Here is a 25398-nt window from a genome sequence, read left to right as displayed (position 1 = left end):
TAATGCTTGTAGCTAATATTCCTCATGCAAGGAGCCCAGGTTGAGTGTGTTGTTGAAAATCATTGCATTAAAAAACACTTCTTTCAATGAAATCGCATATAAAATCAATGGATACACAACCAAAATTCTACAAAAGTCAATCTTTATATTAATAAAGCTATCGATGTGTACGAAAAACTTCAGTGGTACAAAATGCCTTTCACATTCGAAAATTTCAGTATAGTAACACCCAGCCAATTCAGAATTAATGCAGCACTGCTGCAAAAAAAGTGTTGCTCAAATAGTGTTTTATTAACAATTGTTTTTAGAGTGTATATATTTTGCATTTTTTTTATGAAGTGGCGCAAATTAGTAAAATATGTAGCATGCGTAATAAGCTTATTACGGCACTCTGTCACCGTTCCGCTTTCATTCCTGGGCGGGCTTTCATTCAACTTGGAACTTTAACAGCAACCATGGCTTCTAACACTAACACGGTAATTATATAGGCCTAGGCCTACTTAATTTTACATACTATTGATTTTGTACATGTTGTGTACTAATTATTATGCTTTCGCGATTGCCTTGCTAAAGATAGAAATAATTGTTCTTTCAGGTACATAACTATATCATACATATTGCATGCTGAGTTATTACAAAAATGTGCACCCCCGCACTCATTATTATGGTGTCTAAAGCGCTCCACAGACTCCGAGTATTGTACGTACAATATTGTATGCAACATATCTACGTTATTTAATCTATTGCCATTCTATTTCCAGTAATGTTTAAGTTCTAACGAATGTTTGATGACGAAAAGTCGATAATATGTTACATGTAATATCTAGTAGAAATATATTATCGATTTTATGTCATCAAACATTCGTTAGAACTTAAACATTACTGGAAATAGAATGGCAATAGATTAAACAACGTAGATATGTTGCATACAATATTGTACGTACAATAAAAAGTCTGAATACCCCTTAAGGCAGAGGCTCCGGAACTTTTTGAATATTAATTGAGGGCCCAAAATGTTCTGCTACGTGACGCAAATCGCTGAAGTAGGTGGGTGCGGGAGGGTTAGCTTTTGAAATGTATTATTTTGACATGAATAGTAGGCCTATATTTACCTTACATTTTGAGTTATACCCCAAAATTATGAATTTTACATTAAAATTATGAATTTCACCTTAAAATTATGACTTTTACTTTAAAATTATGAATTATACCTTAAAATTGTGAAATTTTTTAAGGTACATTTACCTTTTTAAGGTAAATTTTAAATTTTAAATTGTAAATCTTAAGGTAAATTTACCTTTTTAAGGTAGTTTACCTTTTTAAGGTACCTTTTAATTTAAAAAAATTATGAATTTTACCTTAACATTTTACGCATTCTGTTTTTAAGATAATTTTGCATGAAATGTTTTAATCAGAGCTTTACAACCAAGTCACTAGACCAAATAACGAAACTGAAACTAATTCAAGCTATATTGAGTAAGACCCGCTGCATTCATTCAACGTTACGGTATTCGATGCAAAATTGTGTTCGTATTTTTGGAGTATATTCGCTGTAAAAGTAGTCGTGGAACAAGATAGTACCATATAGCGAATAAAACAATTTTCGAATGCATTGCCCAGCACTAGATCGTAATTCTATGGATATTTCACATAATGCAGAGTCCATACACACACGCGCATGTACGATTAGGGGATTAGTGTCTTCGAAAAGAGCGGCATCATACTAAATCTGTGATGAGTGCAGCCTATACGCTGGCGAAGTTACGTAATAATCGGATTAACTACCATAGCAATAGGTGAAAACAATTTTTGAAAATACCGCGCTGCACTGATACGTTACGCGGTACCTCTGCATTGAACCATATCATGTTGATCACTTGCACCTGTAAGATAAGTATCTTTGAAAAGACCGGTATTGTATTCAATCTATGATTATAGACATACATAGGTGATGAGTGCAACCTGCTTGTAGTGCGGCGCGGTATATTCAAAATTGTTTTCACCTATTGCTATGGCAGTTAATCCGATTTATTACGTAACTTCGCCAGCGTATAAAAAAGCAAAAATTATTTTTACCTACTGCTCACCTGGTAATATATGAAAATACGAATTAATTAGGTCTATATATTAAAGTATAGGCTATGTATAATCAATGTAGGCCTTTGCCCTATATAATATATGCCTGTAATATAGGCCTCTATATAGGCCTCTATATAGGCCAATATGCCTACAGCTATGGTTAGGTTTCGTACTCCCCGGGCACAGTGTCATCGCCCCGATATCTTCATGGCAAAAATCGCCATGGTAGGTTGAATTCACCGCCATGCATGGCCATTTTGTTCCGACATGTTTAATAGTTTTGAGTCGCATAATGGGTCGCTAGTGTGTGAGTGACCATGGTACGCCATATGTCATCTGCTTTTAGACTACCTCCACGATTGGCCTATACACTGCGCGCTATATAGTCGGCACGTTTTTATATATAATCAGAATTATTGTCAGTTCTTGAGTTCAAGACGCAAGCTTCTTTCTCAAGACGCTAGCTAACGACTATCATATCTATTCAAAACATATATTCAAGTGCAAGGAACCACATCTGGTTTCTTTAGACGAAATCATTTACGGGAGATATTCATCATTTTCTATCCCGGTATCCAAAGATTTTCTTCTCATATCAAACTTGTGCATAGCACATTCACGTGTATCGATCCCGGGTATTGATTTTAGTATCTCTGATGCACCAAGTAATTATTAGCCAGGCGATGTCGGTGTGGCGGGTACTCCCTGCCCCACCTATCATGTTTACACGCCTCTTCCAAAACATTGCTTATCTCTTGCATGTCTGGATTGAGCAAACACGAACGTAATAATTATCAGTTTTGTTTTGTTATCGCGGTGTCCTTATTTACTTTGATTCACTATTGGCTTTGCAATTATTATTTTAATTTAACACACCGATTGCATAATATTTATTGAACAAGTGATGTCAATCCCGAGTGCCAAAATACGAGGGTCGTTCAAAAAGTTCTTCATCCATCATCACATCTTTGTTATCTTATATACGTGCTAGCCAATTGAAATTACCCATGATAATACTCTTAAAAGCTCTTAAATCTAGGATACAAAATAAAACTTAAACGACGAAAATGTGATTTTTGGTTCTTAAGTTATGTTGGTTAAAGTGAATACAGATTTGGTACATCGGAAACGGTTAAAAACTGAAGCCAAACGTTTAGTAAGCATCATTGTAGCTTTAGATAATGTCAATAAAAATGTTTTCAAGATGTGGTTGTCCAACTGCTTGCTCAGGATAAATATATTGGTCCTATTTGAGCTCCCTGACATACATCAAAGGGTTCATCAGACACACAAATGTTAGTGAAATTTGTGCCAGATTTAGACTAGACTATACGTTTAAGGGTAATTCGTAATTACATCCTATTTTAAGCAATGGATGCATCTTAACGTGGAAATAAGATGAACAGTTTGATAATAACCTTGTATACGATTACAAAATACAAACAATGTGCATACGACTTATTTGATTTTAACCTATGAACCAATTAATACGACTTGAACCAATAAGTTATGACCTGATCAAAGTTAACAACCTGTAGAAAAGGGCCAATATACGAGGGCTATTCTGAGCATGTGTCTGGGCATGTTGTGCAATATTCACGATACCCAGTAAAACTGTACTATCTGCAAGCATTTAGTTATTGATTAAATTATTTTAACAAAAATAAAGCAATTTAAACATTTTCAAAAATAAATCTGTAAAGAAAAGTTAAACGCAGTGAGAACCATTCTATAAAGCCATTTTCTTGGCTAAAGCATCTTTATTCTTTTCTACATAATTAGAACCCGGGCATAGAACCTTTGGGGCTATTAAGGCTTCCTTAAAAGTTCTTTACGCTTAAGGTTCTGCAGATAACAATTTTCTTGGCTAAAGAACTTTTTTGGTTCTACAAAGAACCCCATGCAAAACCATTGGGTTCTTTGTAGGACCAAAAAAAGTTCTTTATCTAGCCAAGAACCCAAAGGGTTTCGTGTAGAACCAAAAAAAGTTATTTAGTCAGGAAAGTGGGGAACCTTTAGCCAAGAAACACTCCTTTTTTACTAGTCTTAACTTTGTGATGAGTCCCTGAATAAATTCATTTGAAAGTTTATTGGCCTGATAAATATGTAAGTTATTTATAGAAATTTTCAAGGTTCTTTATAGGACTTAAACATTGCTTAGGGTGTTGTATACCAATACGGGTCAAAAGATGTTCTAAGTTGCACTTTATTTCTATGAGTGAACAAGAGCGAAACCGGCAACAAACTAGATGCGTATTATAACTTATATTAAGAGAAAAACGCAAGTGGATAATGTTTTGTGTAAGCGGTTACCCCGGGATTTAGCGAATCACGTGACCGATCATGTAGCCATAAAATCATTAAAACACACTCATAAATAAAATTTGTAATCCGGTTTTGCAAATTAGTTTAGGTGTCCCTATACAGTCCAAGAGAACGCCAAATATGGATCAGGAGTATTACATAATAATACCCTGCTATGACAATAGCTGCACTAGGTTAATCGTATAATCTCCTTATGTGGTTAGCATGGATGGGCCAGGAAATCCACAAGGTCAGCCAATGTATGTACATGTATTCGGTACATGTATCATATCTTTACAATGGGTGATAAATTTCTGGTTTGTTTTATTTCAAAACGCAACATTCGATATTCTAAAGCTTGGTCCAAATCCAAGAGAAGAACCAACTCTAGTAATTTATGTGGTTTCAAATTATATCAGACGTTGCCTTTTTGATAGAAATGGTGTTTGTTGATGTGCACAGTTTCCCATTAGATCATAACATGCTGTTGTACATCCAAGGTCAAAGGTCTTTTAATCCATATTTGGCGTTGTTCTGGGACTGCTATAGAGGCCCTGCATGCAATTATTGATTAGCTCCAAACAAAGGATTTGAACCGGTGTCCTTCACCGTAGTTATGGCGGAGTACAGTCCATTCAATCAAATGTTGTAATCAACCTATTTGACCGTAGTGCAGGGTTATGTGTGTGAGACGAACTGTCACGGTAGATTGCAATCATGCTTTGTTGAATGCATTTGAGTAGTCCGCTATATTTACGGGATGATACGTCACATGCAAGACCTCTATTCACGATCATGACGATAAAACCACAAAACGTTCGATATTATCGTTCCATTTGCCTATCTGAACGTGCGGACTTCGGACTATACACGCAAACAAGCAACCATGGCTTCACAAACGGTAAGATGTCACATTTAATGCTGGGCTTGACGCCATGTAGTTTCATTATGCATTTGGTTAAAGTTTGGAAACATTTTTACAATATAATACAAAAGCTGGATCTTATTTGACTTAATGTAGAAGGTGTGCTGGATGTGCTATAAACATGCTAAAACCAAGTTAAATTCCACAATAATTAATATTCAATAGCAAAATATTATTAAGCAAATTAATATAGGCTACTCTAATCAATAATAACTTAATAATAACGCGAATCTCACTAATAAAACAAAAATGTATATACTACTTTTAAAAATATTTTTGCGATTTTGTGTGGGGGGGGCTTTTAACACACCGTAACATAAGGGAACACTAGGGAATAAAAGCAACGTACTCAGCAGTTAGTCCTGCCAGCAAGACTTCAGTCTTTATCATAAACATAATGACATCTACGGACCTGAGTTACAGTTACTGGAACTAACTCAGCAGTGAGACCTTTGTCAATCCTAGAGTGTGCCGAATAGGGTCAAATTGTCATACATGAGAGACTATACATTTGGCAGTCTGAAGTAGTCATTCATTCATTCATTCATTTATTCATTTCCACAATTCACATAAAAATATAAAATACGCACTAAAATATCATTATATCAAAATACCATCAAAGAATCATGGAGGAGATGGCCGAAAGGCCAGAGGTATAGCCATCCCTTTAATAGAAAAGTTACCAAACAGAAAACGCAACAGCAAATAATAAAAATTAACAAACAAACAAACAAACAAGAACAAAAAAAAAACTACAATGCTTGTCAATTAATCATATTTTGAAATTAAGTGTCTTTTTTACACGTTCCGGAAATGTTTCACTGAATAAGACGCTCTTAAAGATTTTTGCAATGAGTTCCATAATATATATATGTACGGACAGCGTGATCGGTGAAAACCCTGCTATTCTTAGTTAAGTTATAGTTTAGCGTTTAGCGTTTGCTGGTCATGAATATTAGATGGTAGGATAAACTGTCAAATAAGCTCGGTAATTCATTAATACTGTACTTATACATAAAAACTCCCAATTCTAATTTATAGGTGTCCTTGTTTGCTAAAATGTTATATTTGGCAAACAAGGGGAAGAAGTTAGTCTAGAAGGACTATAATCACGCCGTCAGGCCTCGCCTGTCCGTCAGATTAAAATAGGCATACATGTATACACTCTAAAACAAGCGTTAATATATCAACACTATCTGAGCAACACTTTTTAGTGATAGGGGAACGGTTTTTTTTTTGGTTTTTTTTAATTTTTTACTCATGTCTAGTGAGAAAAGTATAACCAAAGACCACTTCCGCTATCTAATTAAGTTATTTAATACGGATGTGAGTCTTGTGCTGGCCAAGAATGACTGCAGGAAAAGAGTTGATTTTTTTAGATGTGGTATTACAGGATGCCCATGCAAGTGCCATAGAAAGTTCATGGATCTTAGGCAAGATTGACAATCAGAAAAATCATAATAAAGAGGAAGTTTAGCAACTTTAGTACTTTAGCAATGTTGTCAGCAAACATGGAGGAGTAGAAAACAACTTTTGCGAGAAAATAATTCAAACTTTTTAGCTTGTCAAATCCATTAAATGAGTACTCACGACTTTAGCTTTCGCCATTAGGGCTGATGGCTTGATCACAAGTGAATTGGTCCACTGCTTTTCCCGCGAAACGGCTTGTTGACATTTTCCGGAAGTGAAGATGTTTTCGTTTTGAGCAGTGCATCGTACACGTGATCGAGAGCTACGAGACCTTCGTCGCGGTTGATTGCTTTGGCCCCCTTCGAATCTCTCGTATCTCTCGATCACGTGTACGGTCCACTGCTCAAAACAAAAACATCTTCACTTCCGGGAAATGTCAACAAGCCGTTTCGCGGGAAAAGCAGTGGACCAATTCACTTGTGATCAAGCCATCAGCCCTGATGGCGAAAGCTAAAGTCGTGAGTACTCATTTAATGGATTTGTCAAGCTAAACAGTTTGAAATATTTATCTACAATCATACAAATGCATCTATTTACTGAACTTTTGCAAGAATATATGGAACGTTGACGTGCTACGGGACGCTTAATTTCTTTCTGCAACCATAATGGGCCGCAATATATCACTAACCGCATCGTCCGAGGCAAGGTTCATTATTGTCAGGGTTAGGGGTTAGGGTTAGGGTCTTATGGTTAGGGTTAGGGTTAGGGTTAGGGTTATGGGTTAGGGTTAGGGTTAGGGTTAGGTTTAGGGTTAGGGTTAGGGTTAGGGTTAGGGTTAGGGTTAGGGTTAGAGTTAGAGGTTAGGGTTAGGGTTAGGATTATATTCGTATTTATTAGTACTCATATACTAGTAATAGTATATTGTGTGTATGCACTTTATTCCGTAATCAATAAGTATCATAAACAAACACCTTTCTGGCACAACGAATCATGGCACAGTCGTGTAGGCATTAGACTATGGATACATAGGTTGTGGGTTCGAACCCCTTGTAAACCTTTGTAGAATTTTAATTCTATCAATTTCTTTTTATTTTATTAAGTAAGAGGAAATAATAATGGTAATAAACTCGTGTTATGTCTAGCCTCATAGCCCGCCTCATAGGCCTATAATTACATGTATGTACTACGTGTTATCGCATTGCGGCCCATTATGGTTGCAGAAAGAAATAACGCCTACGGGACGTCCATCAACAAATTGGACTATTAAATGACGCGAAGATGGTTTCAAGGAATGCAAGTACACCCCCATTCACTTGGCATCTGATCGAGCGAGATCAATATTGCGTTGGCCTACTTGTGTGGACCACAGCAGCGCTCCAAACGCCATCTGACGCAAAGCGAGAGATGCTATCCCAACTGGTATTATAGTTGATGCATATGAAGAAGATCCAGTGATGTTAAAATTATATAGATCATCAATGCAATACTGTTCTGTTAGCCTAATTGTCTGTTAGATTGTCATGGACATGACAGATGTTCAAGGTCAGGCCACGTTCATCCGAAGTCAACTAAGTACAGACTGTCAGATTGTCGTGGAACTTGGTGGATGTGATCACAATTGAGCACTGATATGGTACAAGGTCATGCCAAGATCAACCGAGTATATATTATTGGATTGTCAAATTTTCAAAGTAAAGAAAAATCACGGCCATATCAAGGTCATATGAGCTTGGATTGCCAGGAGACATGGTGGATGATCACTATAAAGCTGCAGCAAACATCCTCATGGTCATTTCAACGTCATCTTAATACAGATTGTTTGATTGTTGTGGAAGTTGGCTTTTTGTTACCTTTAAGCTTATTAATTAAATTTAGCACATTTTTAATTATCAATTCAGCTTCTAACCTGATCATTCTTGAGTATTTCGTGGTATTTAACATTTATTTCCCACCACGACTGGGATTTCTCACCCAAGCAATTATTCTACAAAAATAAAAAAATAATATTAAAAAAATAATACCATCATTCCAGGTGCTTGTCAATGCGAAATTATGAAACAGCATCTTACATTCACATCGTTGTCTTTTTGAAAGAGAATTCCTGTTTTGATTTCATGTGATATTAATTATCTTTTCAGCCTACCGTTACCCCGGCCGATAATTTCGACAAGGATAATGATGCTCAGGCCCTTAGAAAAGCAATGAAAGGAATGGGTAAGTACCAATGACAATTAAAGGGGCATTTCATGATCCACAGCCTCACCCACACCGACACTTTTCTTCAAAAAGTTCAGATTTTAATACACTGGAAACTTCTGGCTATATAATGTTTTAAAAAATGCAAATAATTTAGTTTGGTAAATGTATCGTCAAATTTTAATTACGTTCTGGTATGCCAGACAACAGAGGCCTATTAGTGCATAAATAGACATACTCATGCATAACTCGCAAACGCAAAATCGGAATCAACTAAAACTTTGGGAATAAGTTATTTTCCGTAGATATCTATATACTGAAAATGTCATAAAAAGAGCATGATAGGATCACGAAATACTCCTTCAAGGTTAGCAACTATAATTATTAAACTGTTGAGATTTGGTAGTTCACAGCAGCTTTGGCAAAAATTGCATTCATCATTTCATAGTGAGTGTGTATAAGAATTCAAATATCGCAGATATAATTGTGTAGGTCCTGTGGTTTTTCAATTATGTTGTAAAGTGGGCTGAAACAACAAAGCTTTTGTAAAACGTGCATAACTCATTAACAACAATAATAAAGTTTTCAAAGTATCTGATTTGCAGAATGAACTTTTGCAAAACATCAAAGTGTTATTATTCAATAACACATTGATTTAGATATTGAAACGCGATTTTTTTTTGGTTGTTTCGACAGACAATACCATGTCTACCCTTAAGAATGACATTAACACAGCAACAACAACAACCGCCAATACCATCCATGCCGCCAATGGGACTAAAAACAAACGCTTATTAAGCGTAATACGACGTACAAATTCAGTTTTTAGCAACGCAACATTCTGGACTAGAACCCAATAGTTTCAAAAAAGCACTCGTAGATCTAAGGGTGTAGAGTACTCGAACTGTTTTTCATCAACATGATCGAGTGCCATGTTATTTCTCAGCGTGATATTACTCGGCAACTTTGTTGAGTATTGAAAAAAAAATTATAGAAATAAAAACACCTTGTGATTTTTACCAACACAATTTAGTAATCTGAATCGATATATTTATTTTGTTTTCTTCAGGTACTGATGAAAAGGAAATTATTGAGGTTCTAAGCAATAGAAGCAATGGCCAAAGACAGGAGATACGCGTGCAGTACAAGACCGCATTTGGAAGGGTATGTCAATAGAACAATCTTTAAATCTATGATCGTTTTCCGCATCTTATTTAAGGGGAAACTCCTTACAGACGGTTTGATGAAACCATCTTCAGTGGGGGCGCCACGGGGGGTGCATGGGAGGGAGAGAGGAATGACCCAGTCAGAACTCTTGCCCCCTGTTGCCCCCCAGTAAAAACCAAAAATTAGAAAATTTCCACTTTTTACGGCAATTTTGCGCAAAATTTGTTGATTTTGCCCCCCCTGAAATTCACTTTGCCCCCTCAATGCCCCCCCAAAAAAAAAAAAATCCTGGCACCGCCACTGACCATCGTTCATGAACTTCCACCTTAGACCACCTCAAGTTCGGTATAATGATGTCAATGTTTTTGTGGTTTCGCCACAAGCGTGCCAACAAACTGCTTTTGTACGTATATTGCGCGCGATCCAATACAGTGTCCAACGAAATAAGCACTAACTATACGTCACGACCGAACTTGAGGTGAACCAAAAGATTAACAAAACTGCTTACCGAAACAACGTAATATTTGTATCATTCTTTCATTACTTGTAATTCCAGTATTAACTACAACATAATTATTATATCATATTGAAAAAAAAATAGAAGGTTGTCATTGTATTGTGCTATTTCAGAAAATAAGTGCACACCCGCTATAATAGAGGAGTGAATTTTCAATCAAAGAAATATCCGGATTTTCCAGTCTGCTTTCTGGAAAACGACTGGAATTCCAGTTGCCAATGTCATTTGAAAAAGCTTGGGAATCCAATTTAAATGAAGGAAAAATCACGGAAATGTCCAAAATTAGCTCTCAAGTTGAGAATTTCTGATTTTGAACTATTTTTCTGCCGGACTTTCTTACCTCTGGACACTTTAAAAGTCAGGATTTCCAACAGTCACGATTGGATAAAAAGTCCGGACATCCGAACTCCTCTACAGGGGGTGTGCATCTATTTTTTGGAATAGCCCATTGAATCAGGGCTCAGCTTGGTAAGGGTACGTCATTTCATGTTCATTATAGATTATCGCTTTTTGTCAAGTATTAATATTGGAATTTAACGTCCAAGGTCACAAAATCGGATCACTTTCATCAACTACTCTCAACATGCTCAACTATATTTCAAGCTTTGTAGAGTAGGTGTCTCGCTGGTCGCACTGTAACATCGCGTGCTTAAATTTAATCACGCAAAGCGTACGGCGCGGTGGTTTGTCGGCACACTTGCGTCACAACCGCGGAAAAGCTGAAGTCACCACCGAACTTAATGAGGTGAACATCAGTATAGGAGATAATAGGTGTCTTGATAATTTATAGGTGTCTTGTGTATCGTTTCGTATCCTTCGTATATTTTCGTTGCTAATTCTTAACCAATTGTTTGTCTCTCCCGACCATGCTTACAGGATTTGATTGACGATCTGAAGAGTGAGCTGCGAGGAGATTTCGAAAATGTAATTCTGGGCTTGATGGATCCACCAGCCCTATTCGACGCCAGATGTCTTAAGAACGCCATGAAGGTCTGTTGCATAGTCCTTATAAACTTGACAAACAAGATACTTTAGTATTATATATAAATTGACGGATCAACAAAACTTCGTAATCAGTCTATAATATCGAATTGATTAATTCGAATTAAACAAATCATCGAGTGGCCATGGGCAGCGCCATAATACACATGTTACAAGACTACCAAGTGACAGGTGATGGACCGTACACACACACACACAAGAATATGCACTTTTTTATAATTTTCATCAAGGTTACTCAAAACTAATGGGTAGTCTTGTTATGCTCTCACAAACTTAGAAAAAAATATGAAAAATCCAAAATTTTGGGCTAAACATTGACCAAGGTTACTACTGTCACATTCAAAAGCACAGGAAGACCACCCACGACGTTGAGGTCAACTTTCTAGACCTCCTGTCTACTGACAGTAATGGCTACTACCCAGTGCTAACATCAATGAATAAAACGAATTAATAAATTATGTATTATCATAGATGGTATTATAGACTGGTAATGTAAGGGAAAGTATGTCTGAATAAAGCAGCGATATCAGTTGTAGCAAAATAGTCTGGCCAGCCTGAGAACTGATATAGTCAAAGTTTATACCAAAAGAGACTGCAATCACTGAACATAATATGCCCACTTGTCATCTTATGCCAGGTTTGCCGTCCCTGCTCCTCGGTATACCTGCATCACCTGACTACCATACTATTACTTTAATCGGGCCATATACTGTGCATTAGTATCATTTGAAAGTTGCTGAATTGGAATGAATAATGCGAAATATACGAATAATTCAAGTTGAATTTCAACTGAAATTCTGAAATTAAGTTGTAGAGTCAAATATACTAGAATCATTTGATTCGACTTTAATAAGAGACTACATGATTTTTCAGTACTGGTTTTGCATTTTCTATTTGGTATCACAGGGTGCAGGTACTGACGAGAAAGTGCTGGTGGAAATACTCTGCACAAGAACTAATGACGTGAGTGTATCCCAGATATATCTTAAATAAAAGATGGCACGTTATTATAAACACGTGGGCAGCCATCTTGAAAATAGGCTAATTAGATTTGGTGTATTGGGCTCCCGGGGGGGGCACTCAAATATGACAGTGTACGCATATTTCAAATACCCCCTAAACGAGTTTTACCCTACCAGCAAATTTAGCCCCTTAATAAGGTAATTTAGTGTAGAATTTACCCCCTAATGAGTTTTTGGCTGGTGAAAATGCAACAAATGTACCCTTTTTGGACTCAAAATTTACCAAAAATTTGAAAAGGTACCCTAAACAAGTTGTCCAGTTTCAGAAAAGTACCCTTATTCTTGAAAATCACTGTTTTTTAGACCCTAAACGCGTCACGCGCGTAACTTGCCTTGCCTAAAAAAACACCCCCTTTTACTTGTTTTTTTGGTCACGCATGCGTACAAACCATTTATGTGAGTGATCCCCCCGGGATTGGGCTATTCAATTTCAAATTCATACAACCCCTATGAATGACACAACCTTAATCTGCTACACAGGGAGTGTGAAATCCAAATAAGGTTACTTGAACTATACATTTGAAGTCTAAACCCCCTGTAGGATTGTTAATGTTATGTCTTCCAAAGAGGGGTTCAACTTAAAAAGCCCAATTGGGATAAAAGTGGCTCAGCCAAAATATGAAATCGTGTTTTTAAATTATCACAATATCTCTGGCATCCGTCAGTCTCGAAAGACAAAGATTGCATTATGCAAAAGAAAAAATTAATTTCTTTTCCTTGTAATACTTTCTATATGGCTCAAAAGCCTGACTCTAGAGTGACAGTTTTTGTCACATCTACAGCAAACCACACGACGAAGACTTGCAGGATGAAGAACTGGCTACACACTGCCTGCGAGACTCTCTTTAAGGGGGAATACACCCCTTGATAAATTTGATACTACTTTTGCATTTTTCTCAAAAATATTAAGACACTGGTAACAAAATTTATGTATATTATAGGGGCAAGGAATCCAGTTACTACACTGGAATTTCAGTGACTCAAGACAAGCGGTACGTTATTTACAGTGGTGGCGCCAAATGCCCCCTCCAATCCCCCCCCCCCCAGTTTTGAGGCAAAAACCCCAAAATTACGTTAATTTCCGCTTTTTGCGGTAATTTTGCGCAAAATTGGTCGATCCCCAGAAATTCACTTTGCCCCCCCCCGAAAAAATCCTTGTGCCGCTACTGGTTATTAATGATAAGAAAAGAGGTACCGCTAGAGTGTACCTCATTTCTTAACATATTATAATGAGCCACTACTTGTATTGAATCACTGAAATTTAATGAAGTAATTAGATTCCTTGCCCCTATAATATACATAACTTTTGTTGCCAGTGTATAGTTATTTTTTGAAAAAAAATGCAAAATTAGTCACAAAATGTATCAGGGGGTGTAGTACCACATTTTTTACAGTCCCTATAGAAGCCTGTTCTTCAAAGTTTTTTAGACATGCCATGGTTGATAAGACTTATGTTCCACCAATTTGTATGAACTATTGGTGTAGAAGATTCCCCAATTACAATTTTGATTGGGAAAAGATTTGGGGTTCAATACCATGTTGTACCAGTGAGGCCAGACTTATTTCACTTAATTGGAAACTTATTCATAACATTTATCCTACAAAAGTTTTATTATGTAAAATGGGGAAGAAGATACAAATTTGTGCAATTCCTGTAATGCTGTTGATCATCCAGAGCACTTCTTTTTTCATTGTAATAAGACCACTCCTATTTGGGAATTTGCTAACAGGGTTATTACACAAAGGCTTGGTAAGAACTTTAGGCTTTCTGTTGAAAATGTTTTATTTAATTATCATAATGACATTACCAGTGATCGGTCAAAATATATCAATTATGTTATATGTGTTGGCAAAATGTGCATTGGCAAATTCAGATACGGGGATCATCCTTGTCTTCTGTTCCTCTTTAGGCAGGAACTTCGTATGAGAGGTTTGATCTGCGATGACTTTAGCTAGTTGATCGCAGATGAACAGTTACTTGGATGACTTCCGTGTCTGTTCTTGGCTCTGTCATTTTGCTTAAATTATTTGTTTGATTTTCTTATTATATACATGTATGTAAATTTGTTTTATAGCATCTACTATTATATATGGATTATGTGCAGTGCAATAACTTTTGTTGTTATAATATTTATAGTGTATTTAATGTGAATAAAAGGCATTTTGCCTGACATACTATGTCAAAAGATAAAAAAACAAATTTTTTTTCTGTTAATTCCACATTTTACATCTTTTACTGAAATCCACTGTCAGTTGCGACAGATCATAACAATAAAATACACCAAGATTTGGGAATTGGTTGTTGTCATCACTTGGAATACTAAGATAAAAATAAAGATATCATATTTAAGGTTCATCTAACTTTTGACGTATTCTTTATTAATTTCAGCAAATAAAAGCAATCAAGGCTGCTTACAAGACTGGTAAGTATATAATACTGCTGACGTGGCTCCTTCAGAAAGCAGTAAAATTAACACCAACATCCACATCCAAAATACCTGTCATTCTGCACAATTTTATGCCCGCAAAATAAAACCAACAAATATTATTAACAACAACTACAATTGCAACAACAGCAAGTGAATGAATTAAAATGAAACTAAATCAACAGCATGAAAACCAGTAACTCCCCCGTACATCCCACATAAAATAACTACATCGATTAGGAACAAAAATAAACACGTATACTTGTGTATATATGTTTCAATATCTAAACAAATACCTTTAAAATCACCAGGTCTATAATAGACTATCCATAACATGACTTAATCAGCAGCCGAGGCTGTATACTATTGTCAGATCAGCAGTGTTGCTGTTTTGAAGTGCTGTGTGATACAAAACTTCTAGACCGATCCAACTCCTAGAGTTGCCGGATCAATATCACACAACACCTCAAAACAGCAACGCTGCTGATGAAGTCAAGCAGTGGCTGATGAATCGTCCAGAAACGTAAGTTTTGATTGGTCTTGATGTGGTGAAATTCTTTATGTTATAAACAAATACCTTATAATACTATGCTAATTAATATTCCGCAGCATTTAAGAAGAATCTAGAAGATGCTTTATCAAGTGAAACGAGTGGAACATTTAAACGCCTTTTAGTTGGTCTGTCTACGGTATGTATATGATGCCATGTGTAAAATGTATTGCCTGACGTGGCTATAACATCCGGCAGCACTTTTTTCATTATTGTGTGTAATGATTTTGATATGATTATATGCTATTCTTTATTCGTTGGAAACTTGACGTATTATAATGCCTGCACCAACCAGAACTAAAATAGTTGATATGGTTAAGGAAAAAAATAGCTATCACATATTTTTTGTTCACTTTTTTTGTCCACATGTCTGCAAGCAGAAAAGCTACAGCAGGGGGTTAGTCCACTGGTAGCCATGTGTTTAACTTTCCCTACTCCATTCTTTCAATGCCGAACGCCTGGCAAGAAGGCAGTAGGTACCATTTTTTCAAAGCCTTTGGTATGACCCGGCCGGGATTCGAACCCGCGACCTCCCGATCGTGAGGCGGACGCTCTAACCACTAGGCCACCACTCCGGTAATAGAACGATCCATTCTTGATAAGAACGATCATTCTTGATAAGAATGTTATGAAACTGCCTCCCCTGACTGCCTCATTTTCAATCCGTTCCACAGAGTCAATTGTCAATGGATGACAATTATAGACGTCCTCGGTCCCATGCACAGTATTGCCACTCAAAATACAGATCATTGGTTGATCCGTGTGAAGATTTGAAAATAAAGGAGTTTCGTAAAATTCTTTTATTTCAAGAATGCATGCCAATTGTCAAAATTCAAAATATATGTGATAGCCGATTTATTCCTCAAGCATATCATTTATTTAGTTATGTTTGGTTTTGGCATTAATTACTCCTAAAATTAAGTCCCGACTATACAGTTCTTTTAGAGATACCATGCATATCGTCCGATTCAACGCCAAGATAGTTTGACACAGCGCACCGCTTAGGGTTTCTGTAACACTTTTTAAACACGGCAAGGTGTTTATTTTTTTAATTTACGCAGTAAAGGTATAGGACATCCAAACACCTAAACACCTAAGTAAACACATAAACACAAAGAGTAAACACATGAGAGTATAGATTCTAAACATTTCAACATGTTTACTTTCATATTGTTTAAAAAGTAAACACAGCAAATGTTTACAGAGTAAACACATGTGCAGTTACTTTCTAAACAATATGAAAGTAAACATGTTGAAATGTTTAGAATCTCAATACTCTCATGTGTTTACACTTTTTGTTTACTTTGGTTTTTAAGTGTGTGGGTGTCCTATACCTTTACTGTGTAAATGTAAACTTAAACACCTTGCAGTGTTTAAAAAGTGTTACATGTTGAAATGTTTAGAATACTCTCATGTGTTTACACTTTGTGTTTAATTTGTGTTTACTTTGGTGTTTAAGTGTTTGGGTGTCCTATACCTTTACTGTGTAAATGTAAACTTAAACACCTTGCAGTGTTTAAAAAGTGTTACAGATACCCTAAACACTTGGACTTACAGTGTAGTTTAAAGTCAAACTTTAAACTCTACACTATTGTGTACTCTCCGGCCGTGTCCAGGGTCTTATCTCAAAATTTAATTATGTTTCCTGGGCGATGAAATATAACAACGTTCTATTGTTTAACATCCCTACAGGGAGCGCGTGATGAGAGCACTGATGTTGATTCGGACAAAGCAAGTGCTGATGCACAGACACTCTTTGAGGTAAGAATGGATTTTCTTCACTATACGCGGTGAAGAAACAACGAGTGTGAATTGACACATCTTACAACTATTAGGATAAAGTATGTGTTCACCGCAGTTGGTGACCTAAGTGGAGATGCTTACAAGTTACCATTTTTAGTCCTTTTTGAGCAGCAACGTAAATTAGTCAATCTACTCTGAAGTACAAAGTACCGACGCGGACGCACACATTGTGCCGACTTTAAAGGCATGCATACCTCAGCAGAGACGCGGCACTGCGCATTTTTTACGCGATGTATACGCGAGCGTTGTCACTTTGTACTTCAGAGTGGACAGACTGTAATTTTGTTGCTACTCAAAGACTCTGGACAAGTATCTTCTTTTAGGCAAATATCAAAATGACAGGAGCCAAACAGTCTGTGCGCCTAATGAGATAAAACTGAGTTGTATAATACATGTATTGTGTTATAGTCTATTTGTTTTTGTTAAGCTTAGTTTCAAAAGTTAAATAGGATGGACAATGCATGGTCTAGACATGAGTGTTTGATTTAGGGAAACACGATTGGATTGATTTCATTGTATGTAATGACAAGACGTAATTTTTGTTTTTGATTCACGCCTAACATGCCTAATCACCAACCGTTGATTTCAATCTAATTTCTCAATGTCTTAACCAATAATATTCTATTGCCATTTTCTACCTTTCCATATCTATAATTTGACCATTTCTAGTTTTCCTTTTGGTCCATTTCTATTGTTCAATTTCCAACTCTTTCAATTTAACTGCCTCCCCCACCTATTTCAATTTGGACCTCATTTTTCTTTTCCAAAACGGATTCCTCGAACAATTATACTTCGTCATCAGCCAAAACGTTGATCAAAGCATTTTGATTATCTGTGTTCTGTTGGATTGCCTTACCTCCAAGTCATACTATTTTGCAAATGCTAATAAGGCAGGCTTCTTCAACTCAACAAACTTCTCCCAACTTGTAATTTAAAGAAACTTTTCTGCATTGGACGCCATACTGTACTTTCACTTTTAAGACTCGGTAAATTAATGGCAACTTCCATTTTACAGTGTATTTCCAGGACGAGCCCCCAATTTTGTTACGAGCCGTAATGACTCAAGGTCAAAATCCCCTTTAACCCAAAGCCACTCCAATGCACACCAATAATACACTGTTTGATTAAGTTAAAATCCAAGTCTTTATTTGAAAGTAAAATATGATTGACACATGTACACGACCAATTAGTGCACAAACAATATAATCACACTTTCACAATTTTAACTAATTACTACTTAGCCGCCAATCTTCTTCTTGGTGATCATAGAGGTATGTTACAATATTCTGGACGGCTGGTGTATATATCCTTATTCGGTTGTCCTGCGAAAATCACTGTTCAGCGACGTCCACTATACACTTGCATTTATAGTCCTTTGCGTTTAAAATCCTCACACAGAAATGGTACTGCTTCCTCCAAATATTTAACTCCTTGCACAGATGACATCTCCAAAAACGATGCTTCTTTCACCAATCACTCTTTTTCTCCAGGAAACTTGTTGCTGCATTAAAATAGCACATTATTGGCTATATACACTGGTTCAAATGTATACATCATTTTGAAGCACGACAACCAACACATAGAGAGTCTCTCTTCATATTCTGCCGAGAGCAAACTAAATGGCTTTCACCTTTTATATCACAATTATCTAATAATAGACCATTCTGTCCCATTCAGCTTATTTTTGGAAATGGGAATTTCCAATTAACATTAGGTAATGCACTTAGATGAGCAATCTAGGAATTCCCAAGATTAATTCATAAACATTAACCTTTCTCATTGCATCACTTCCTGAGGTTTTTCAAACAATCCATAATAGATATGATTCAATGTGTTTTGATCAACTTGATGAATGAGAAGAGATTCCCCGGGGGGATTCCCCACACATGTCATCACTCATGAAATAACTAAAATTTTGTCAACAGAGATAAATTGTTAAATTAAATTACTCAGGGCACATACCACTATAGTCAAATGAGAAACACGTCTATTAATCAAATACATAAACAATTAAACATAGACCATATGCACTATTGTAAAAGTGTCAAAAAAAGATTTTAAACTTTAAGTTATATATATTCAGTTCATGCTAGTAATAGTAGTAAAAATATGTATTTGTAATTCAACATATAGGCTGGTGAGAACAAGCTTGGAACAGATGAGGACGAATTCCAGAGAATTCTGGTTTCCAAAAGCCCTTCCCATATCAAAGCTGTGGTAGATGCATATTCAGGGGTAGGTATAGCCTGATACTGTATTGCATAGCATCCGTATAGATCCAGGCCTAATTGATGTTTTAACGAGACCGACTCATGCGACTCATGGATAACTTGGAAAACCGCTCATGTTAACGCTGAAAAATGCTTAATGATATAATGGCGCAACGAACCTCTGTTAGTAGCTCTTAAAGCATATGAAAACAAAAGTGGAGATATAACAAAATCTAAAGATCGAAGTAAAAACATTTGATGAGTGAATTTAACCACCATGGTTACCATATTGGGGGGGGGGGGGCTACAATAATAGTATAAGTTCCCATCCAAATAAACTAACCCCATTGACAAAATTCTAATATATTTCATATTGCGCCCTCCAGGTAAGCAGATAACAAAACTGCTTGTTCTTGATGTTGTCTGACTGCGGTGTTTATTTTTCTGTGTTTTATCATGTTTGTAGGTGTCCGATCGCTCACTGGAAGATGCAGTTAAGAGTGAGCTGTCCGGAAATGCTCGTGATGCCTACGTCTCCATCTGTAAGTGCGGGATTTTTTTTGATAAACATCTCTCATTTACTTTGATTTAGCCTGATTGACAGTTAATTAACCGCCGACTGCAGAAGACAAGTTCCAAAATTTCTCTAAAGATCACACATATCTGAATTGTACATTTTCATAACCAATTATTTGGAATCATTGTGAAAAATATATTATTGATTTAGAGGTTCTTCAGATAGCTCTTCATATTTTGAGAAAATCTGTAAGAAAAAGAAAACCCGAAACGAAAAACAAAATGAAACGAAACAATTAATTCGATGCTCATGATCAAATTTACAATTATGATGTGTTAAACAATTTATTGACAAAACAGTACCGGTAGTCAATTTATTGTAAAAACGTGTTAAAGCCATATTATTATAACATTTGCTGAGGAGAACGCCCTCAAAAAATTTTAAATTCTTGTTTTTGTAATGTACTTTAGTCAATAAAGATACTCTGCAAAAATCAAGGCTTTAGGTGCTGTAGTTTTGCCAAATTTCGAGATTTTGAATAAAACGATGGAACCGGCATTTAGTCGAACACATATGCACAGTACGTACACGGCGTGCGGGATACACATACACACATACCCCGAGGATCATACCGTATTACAACCGCGGGAGTAACATTTATGGGCGCTAGTTGTAAATTCCAATTTGCTATCTTGTTCGGCTCCCGGGGGGGGGGGATCCCACTTTGGAGGTGACGCGTATGCGCGTAAGGGCTGTTAAGACCCCCTTTTTCAGCATCACTGTCACGCAAAGACCCCATATTTTTTTACGAACACATGCTCTGTCACCCGGAGACCCCTTATTTTTCCATTTGATCCGTCACCCAAAGACCCTTACAAGTTCAATTTGAACAGCAACTTTTATTTATCACTGATTTTGTTACTTATTTTGAAAAAACAAAGAAATTTGAAGCCAATTAGAACTAGAAATTGGATTTTTAAGGTTTCTGTGGCGCTGTTTCGGTTCTCACTCAAAGATTCCATTTAAAAAAAGGTCATGTTCTCACCCAATGACCCCATATTTTTTACATTTTGCTCTCACCGAATGCCAAAAATCATGCTCTTACCCAATGACCCCATATTTTTTACATTTTGCTCTCACCGAATGCCCCTGGGTGCGAAAGTGCCAGCCCTACACCTAGGCTATATCCATTTCAAATTGAAGTGCCCCCCCGGTTCGGCTCAAAATTAAATGGGGACATATCTGACAGTAAAAGCTTACATTTATGGAAAATAAATACTAATCTATTTTTACAGAAATGTTATAATATGGCTTTAAATGTATGCCCGGGTATGCAGTTTTACGTATGCCTATAAAATTAAGACTGAACGATACTCAATGAGTTCACGAGCTAAATACAGTGTACCATAGTTTTGTTTCAAACATTAGCAAATTCTATTCTCATGATATAGCGCCACGGTATAATCTACTTTACTATTGGTTATGCATATGGTGAGGACGCTGTTATTTGTTAGCTTCTGCTCAGTGTTCGCTCAAATGTTAAAAATATCGCATTTTCCCTTCTTTTCAGTGTCATTTTTCATCGCCCCATCGTCCATTTTGCGGATCTTCTGAATTCAGCCATGAAAGGGTTGGGAACCGATGAAGACCGTCTCATAAGAGTAATTGTTTCTCGTAGTGAGGTAATTATATGAACAGTTTTTTTTTCGTCCCATATAATCGATATTAAAGTTAACACTGAAAGGATTTTTTATAAAATATGTGACCATCCAGCACAACTGAGCCCCGAAGTCGCAAATCATCATTTTGAGATATTCAACCAAAATATTCTGCTTGAAATTAGCTTTAAAATGATGTATATCATGTCTATAGTACTTGACATTTAAGTAGTGAAAAATCAATAAAACAGTCAATAAATCCTTTGTGTCCTATTGTTTATTGTTAAGTTCAATGGAGCATATCTCAATAGTGGCACTGGCGACATCCGGGCTCAGTTGTGGTGGATAGTCACATATGTTATCATTCAAGATAAAAAAAATGTGCTTGGGATGTTGAGGAAATAATTTATAGCATTTTAAATTAAGTTTCATCCTTACCAATACTTTTACGACTTACAAATAGTTATTTTTTAATGACGAGGTATAACCGTTTTTAATTTCTCATTTGTTAACAATTTTTAGTGCATGAAAAATTGATGATGGATTGTGAATTAAAAGTTAGTCATTTAATTCGTCATTTAATTTCAATTGTCATACACTAAACATATTAATTTTGTCATATTACATATTTGCCATTCATTAATTCGTCATTAAAAACGAATATTTATAAGTCTCGAAAATATTTGTAATGATGAAAATTAATTTAAAATGCTATACATTGTTTCCTGGACATCCCAAGCACATTCGCAACATTTTAAACATCTTAATTGATAAAATGTTTCTTACAATGACTAACTTTTAATTTGTCAAATAAGACCCCTTTTTGACGAATTAATCTTTTCAATTCAATTTCACATTTTAACAATGTGATCAAAACATTCACTGTTGAAACGGTTGGGTAAAACTTAACCCAAACCTGGGTGCCATATGAAAATGTTTCTTCTGTAGATTATCAATCTTTTGTAGATTAATATTAAATACATTTTAGCTTATTCTTGGTTAAACTTGACTACAGAATCAGCTTAAATATTTAATATTACTCAACTTTACCCAAGAATATAAGCTTAAATATTTAATATTACTCAACTTTACCCAAGAATAAGCTTAAATATTTAATATTACTCAACAAAAGAATTCCAACCCAACAAAAGGGTTGTTCATGGCAGCCATGGGTAAAGTTTTACGCAACCGATCTAACAGTGTATCTTATTACGGCTAGCGTATTTCTATGCCGTAATTCTTATGTTAACTGTCGCTTCGCCTTTTAAAATGCTTGACCTCATATATGTTGGAGAATAAGAATAATTTCCTTTCAACGTGTACTTAAGGGGGTACTACACCCTGCTAAATTTTGTGCCTATTTTTGCATTTTTCTTAAAAATTATAGCGCAGTGGTAACAAGTAAGATGTGTACGTATATATTATAGGGGCAAGGACTACAACTACTGCACTGGAAATTTTATTTCAACACAGACAACAGTTGTGGAGTTACAGTCAAAAATGAAGGAAAACCAATATTTGATCAATAAATCAATAACTACTTGCCTTGAGTTGCTGAATTTTTAGTGCAGTAGTTGTCGTCCTTGCCCCTATATAATATACATATCATACTTATCACCAATGCGCTATAATTTTTGAGAAAAATGCATAATTAGACACAAAATTGACCAGGGGTGTAGTACCCCCTTAACTTGAAAGTATTGAACTTAATTTCCAACTTTCGACTTCAAACGTTCAACTTGTGATCTTAAACCTGAGAAAACGAGATAAGTGGATCTCAACTTTTTGACCAATGGGGATGAGTTGAGATTAGGTTGCAGTTTAGGTCAAAATTGTAAAACTTCACTCGCACTTCAACATGCATAACACACTTCACCTCCTGAACACCTACATTTATATTTGAAGCTGAATATAATATACGTTTTATGATATTGTGTTCAATTTCACTTTCTACTTTTGAAATTAAACGTTAATTTTGAACTTTTTAAAAGTTCATTTTGAATTTTTAAGATTCATTTTGAACTTTTAAGGTTCATTTTGAACTTTAAAAGTTCATTTTGAATTTTAAGGTTCATTTTGAACTTTTAAGGTTCATTTTGAACTTTTAGATTCAACGAAACTCCGTTTATAATATTGTTTGTTTAATTTCTATTTATATTATTTACAGGTTGATCTTGGTGCGATCAAAGCCGCATATGCAGTGAAGTATGGCAAGCCACTAGGCGAAGCTATCAAGAGCGAATGCGGTGGAGACTTCAGAAATGTTCTTATGGCATTAGTTCGTTGAATAAGTCCATTATAGAGAATCTCACATTTTACTGTCTTTCCATAGCAATGTACAATGATGCTATTCCTTTTTTATACACAGATCTTAATGCGTAATGTTTAAAACCAAAATCCATTCTCTGAGCTGAAAGTTTAAATAACCCGCCTTTCGGCATATACCGTGCACACATGGGTTTCACCATAATTCATAACATGGACATTATTACTATGTCACATGCATGAACAAAAAATGGCCCACCCACCCCAGATTGACGCCCATGGTTGCATGTGCATGTTCTTATAATTTCCTATGTTTAATAATATAGGTTTTCCCGTCCAATTTCAAACTTTGGTCGTTCAGTTTAGTATAAGTGTCATTCCTTTTCGCGCGAAATTGAATGAACGCTTACATTCTCGATTTCAATTTAGCAAATGTGCAATCTATTTCATTTAATACGCATTCAAAATTCTAAATAGTGCACCCAATTTCGCACATTGTGCAGCAAATTTCGCAATTTGTGCAGCCAAATTCACGTGGCCTTGAATTCAGAGCCTATTTGGAAATTCAAATTCATATATGCGGAAACAAAATGGGAAAATGTTCAATCGAATTCGCAAAATCCAGAAGTTCTTAAATATTTTACAATGGTTCAAATATAAAAATGCTATTTATCGTGTTTATATTGAACATTAGATACATGTATCGTCAACATTGTTCAAACAAGCACGTTGCTATATTAATTGTGAAGGGAAAACATATTTTTAAGTAATGTTTACAATTGCCGTATGCATAGGCCTAGTAAAAAAGAAAATGAATTATAACTAATTATAATATAGATATATATTTAAAAGCATTTCCCCCGGTTTAGTTCAGAAACCATAAAGTGATGTATGTCCCAAAGTGCAATCAAGCTCAGTCTAGTTAATCATATAAATTATAAAAATATAATGAAACTCTTCCTTTAAGTTAATGCTACTTCTTCTTACGATAGGTCTTTTTTAAATCTTCGTATTTTTAATTGTATAATATGTATCGTATAAGAATAAAAACTGAATGAACACAGTCAAAACAACATCCAGAAATTAAATAGCTATAGCATATTTTGCAGTCGACTTATAAACATATCCTTCACATCACAACCTGTTTATGTTTAATTAGACCCATTTTAGTAGGGTCAAAATATGACACAGCTACCACATGACCCCAAAAAAATTGCAACAGAAGGTTTTTTGGTATTTTCTTGCAGTATGAGGTCTAACAAATAACATATCAAAAGTTTAGAAAAATTGAACTTGAGCGAGGGGTCCAACTGTGACGTAATCAAAATGGCCGCCAAAAGCTGAAAA

The 25398-nt window shown here is 35.8% G+C and overlaps 2 protein-coding genes across 2 annotated transcripts in view; one reads left to right on the top strand and one right to left on the bottom strand.

Moving 5' to 3' along the window:
* LOC140139194 (uncharacterized) overlaps positions 1-25398 on the bottom strand; it is an 893593-nt gene that overhangs the window by 754808 nt on the left and 113387 nt on the right. The gene's annotated exons all lie outside the window — the stretch shown is intronic.
* Positions 363-24374, top strand: LOC140139617 (annexin A4-like). Its single transcript, XM_072161320.1, has 12 exons — positions 363-476; positions 8857-8932; positions 9984-10078; positions 11475-11588; positions 12507-12563; positions 15012-15045; positions 15658-15737; positions 17291-17359; positions 19535-19636; positions 20078-20202; positions 21699-21810; positions 23954-24374. Exons 1-12 carry the CDS (start codon positions 366-368, stop codon positions 24071-24073), a joined length of 1095 nt encoding a protein of 364 aa, XP_072017421.1. The 5' UTR covers positions 363-365; the 3' UTR covers positions 24074-24374.

This window comes from Amphiura filiformis, chromosome 18 (assembly GCF_039555335.1).
Source record: "Amphiura filiformis chromosome 18, Afil_fr2py, whole genome shotgun sequence".
NCBI classification, from domain to species: domain Eukaryota; kingdom Metazoa; phylum Echinodermata; class Ophiuroidea; order Amphilepidida; family Amphiuridae; genus Amphiura; species Amphiura filiformis.
This window is presented reverse-complemented; position numbering and strand designations above follow the sequence as displayed.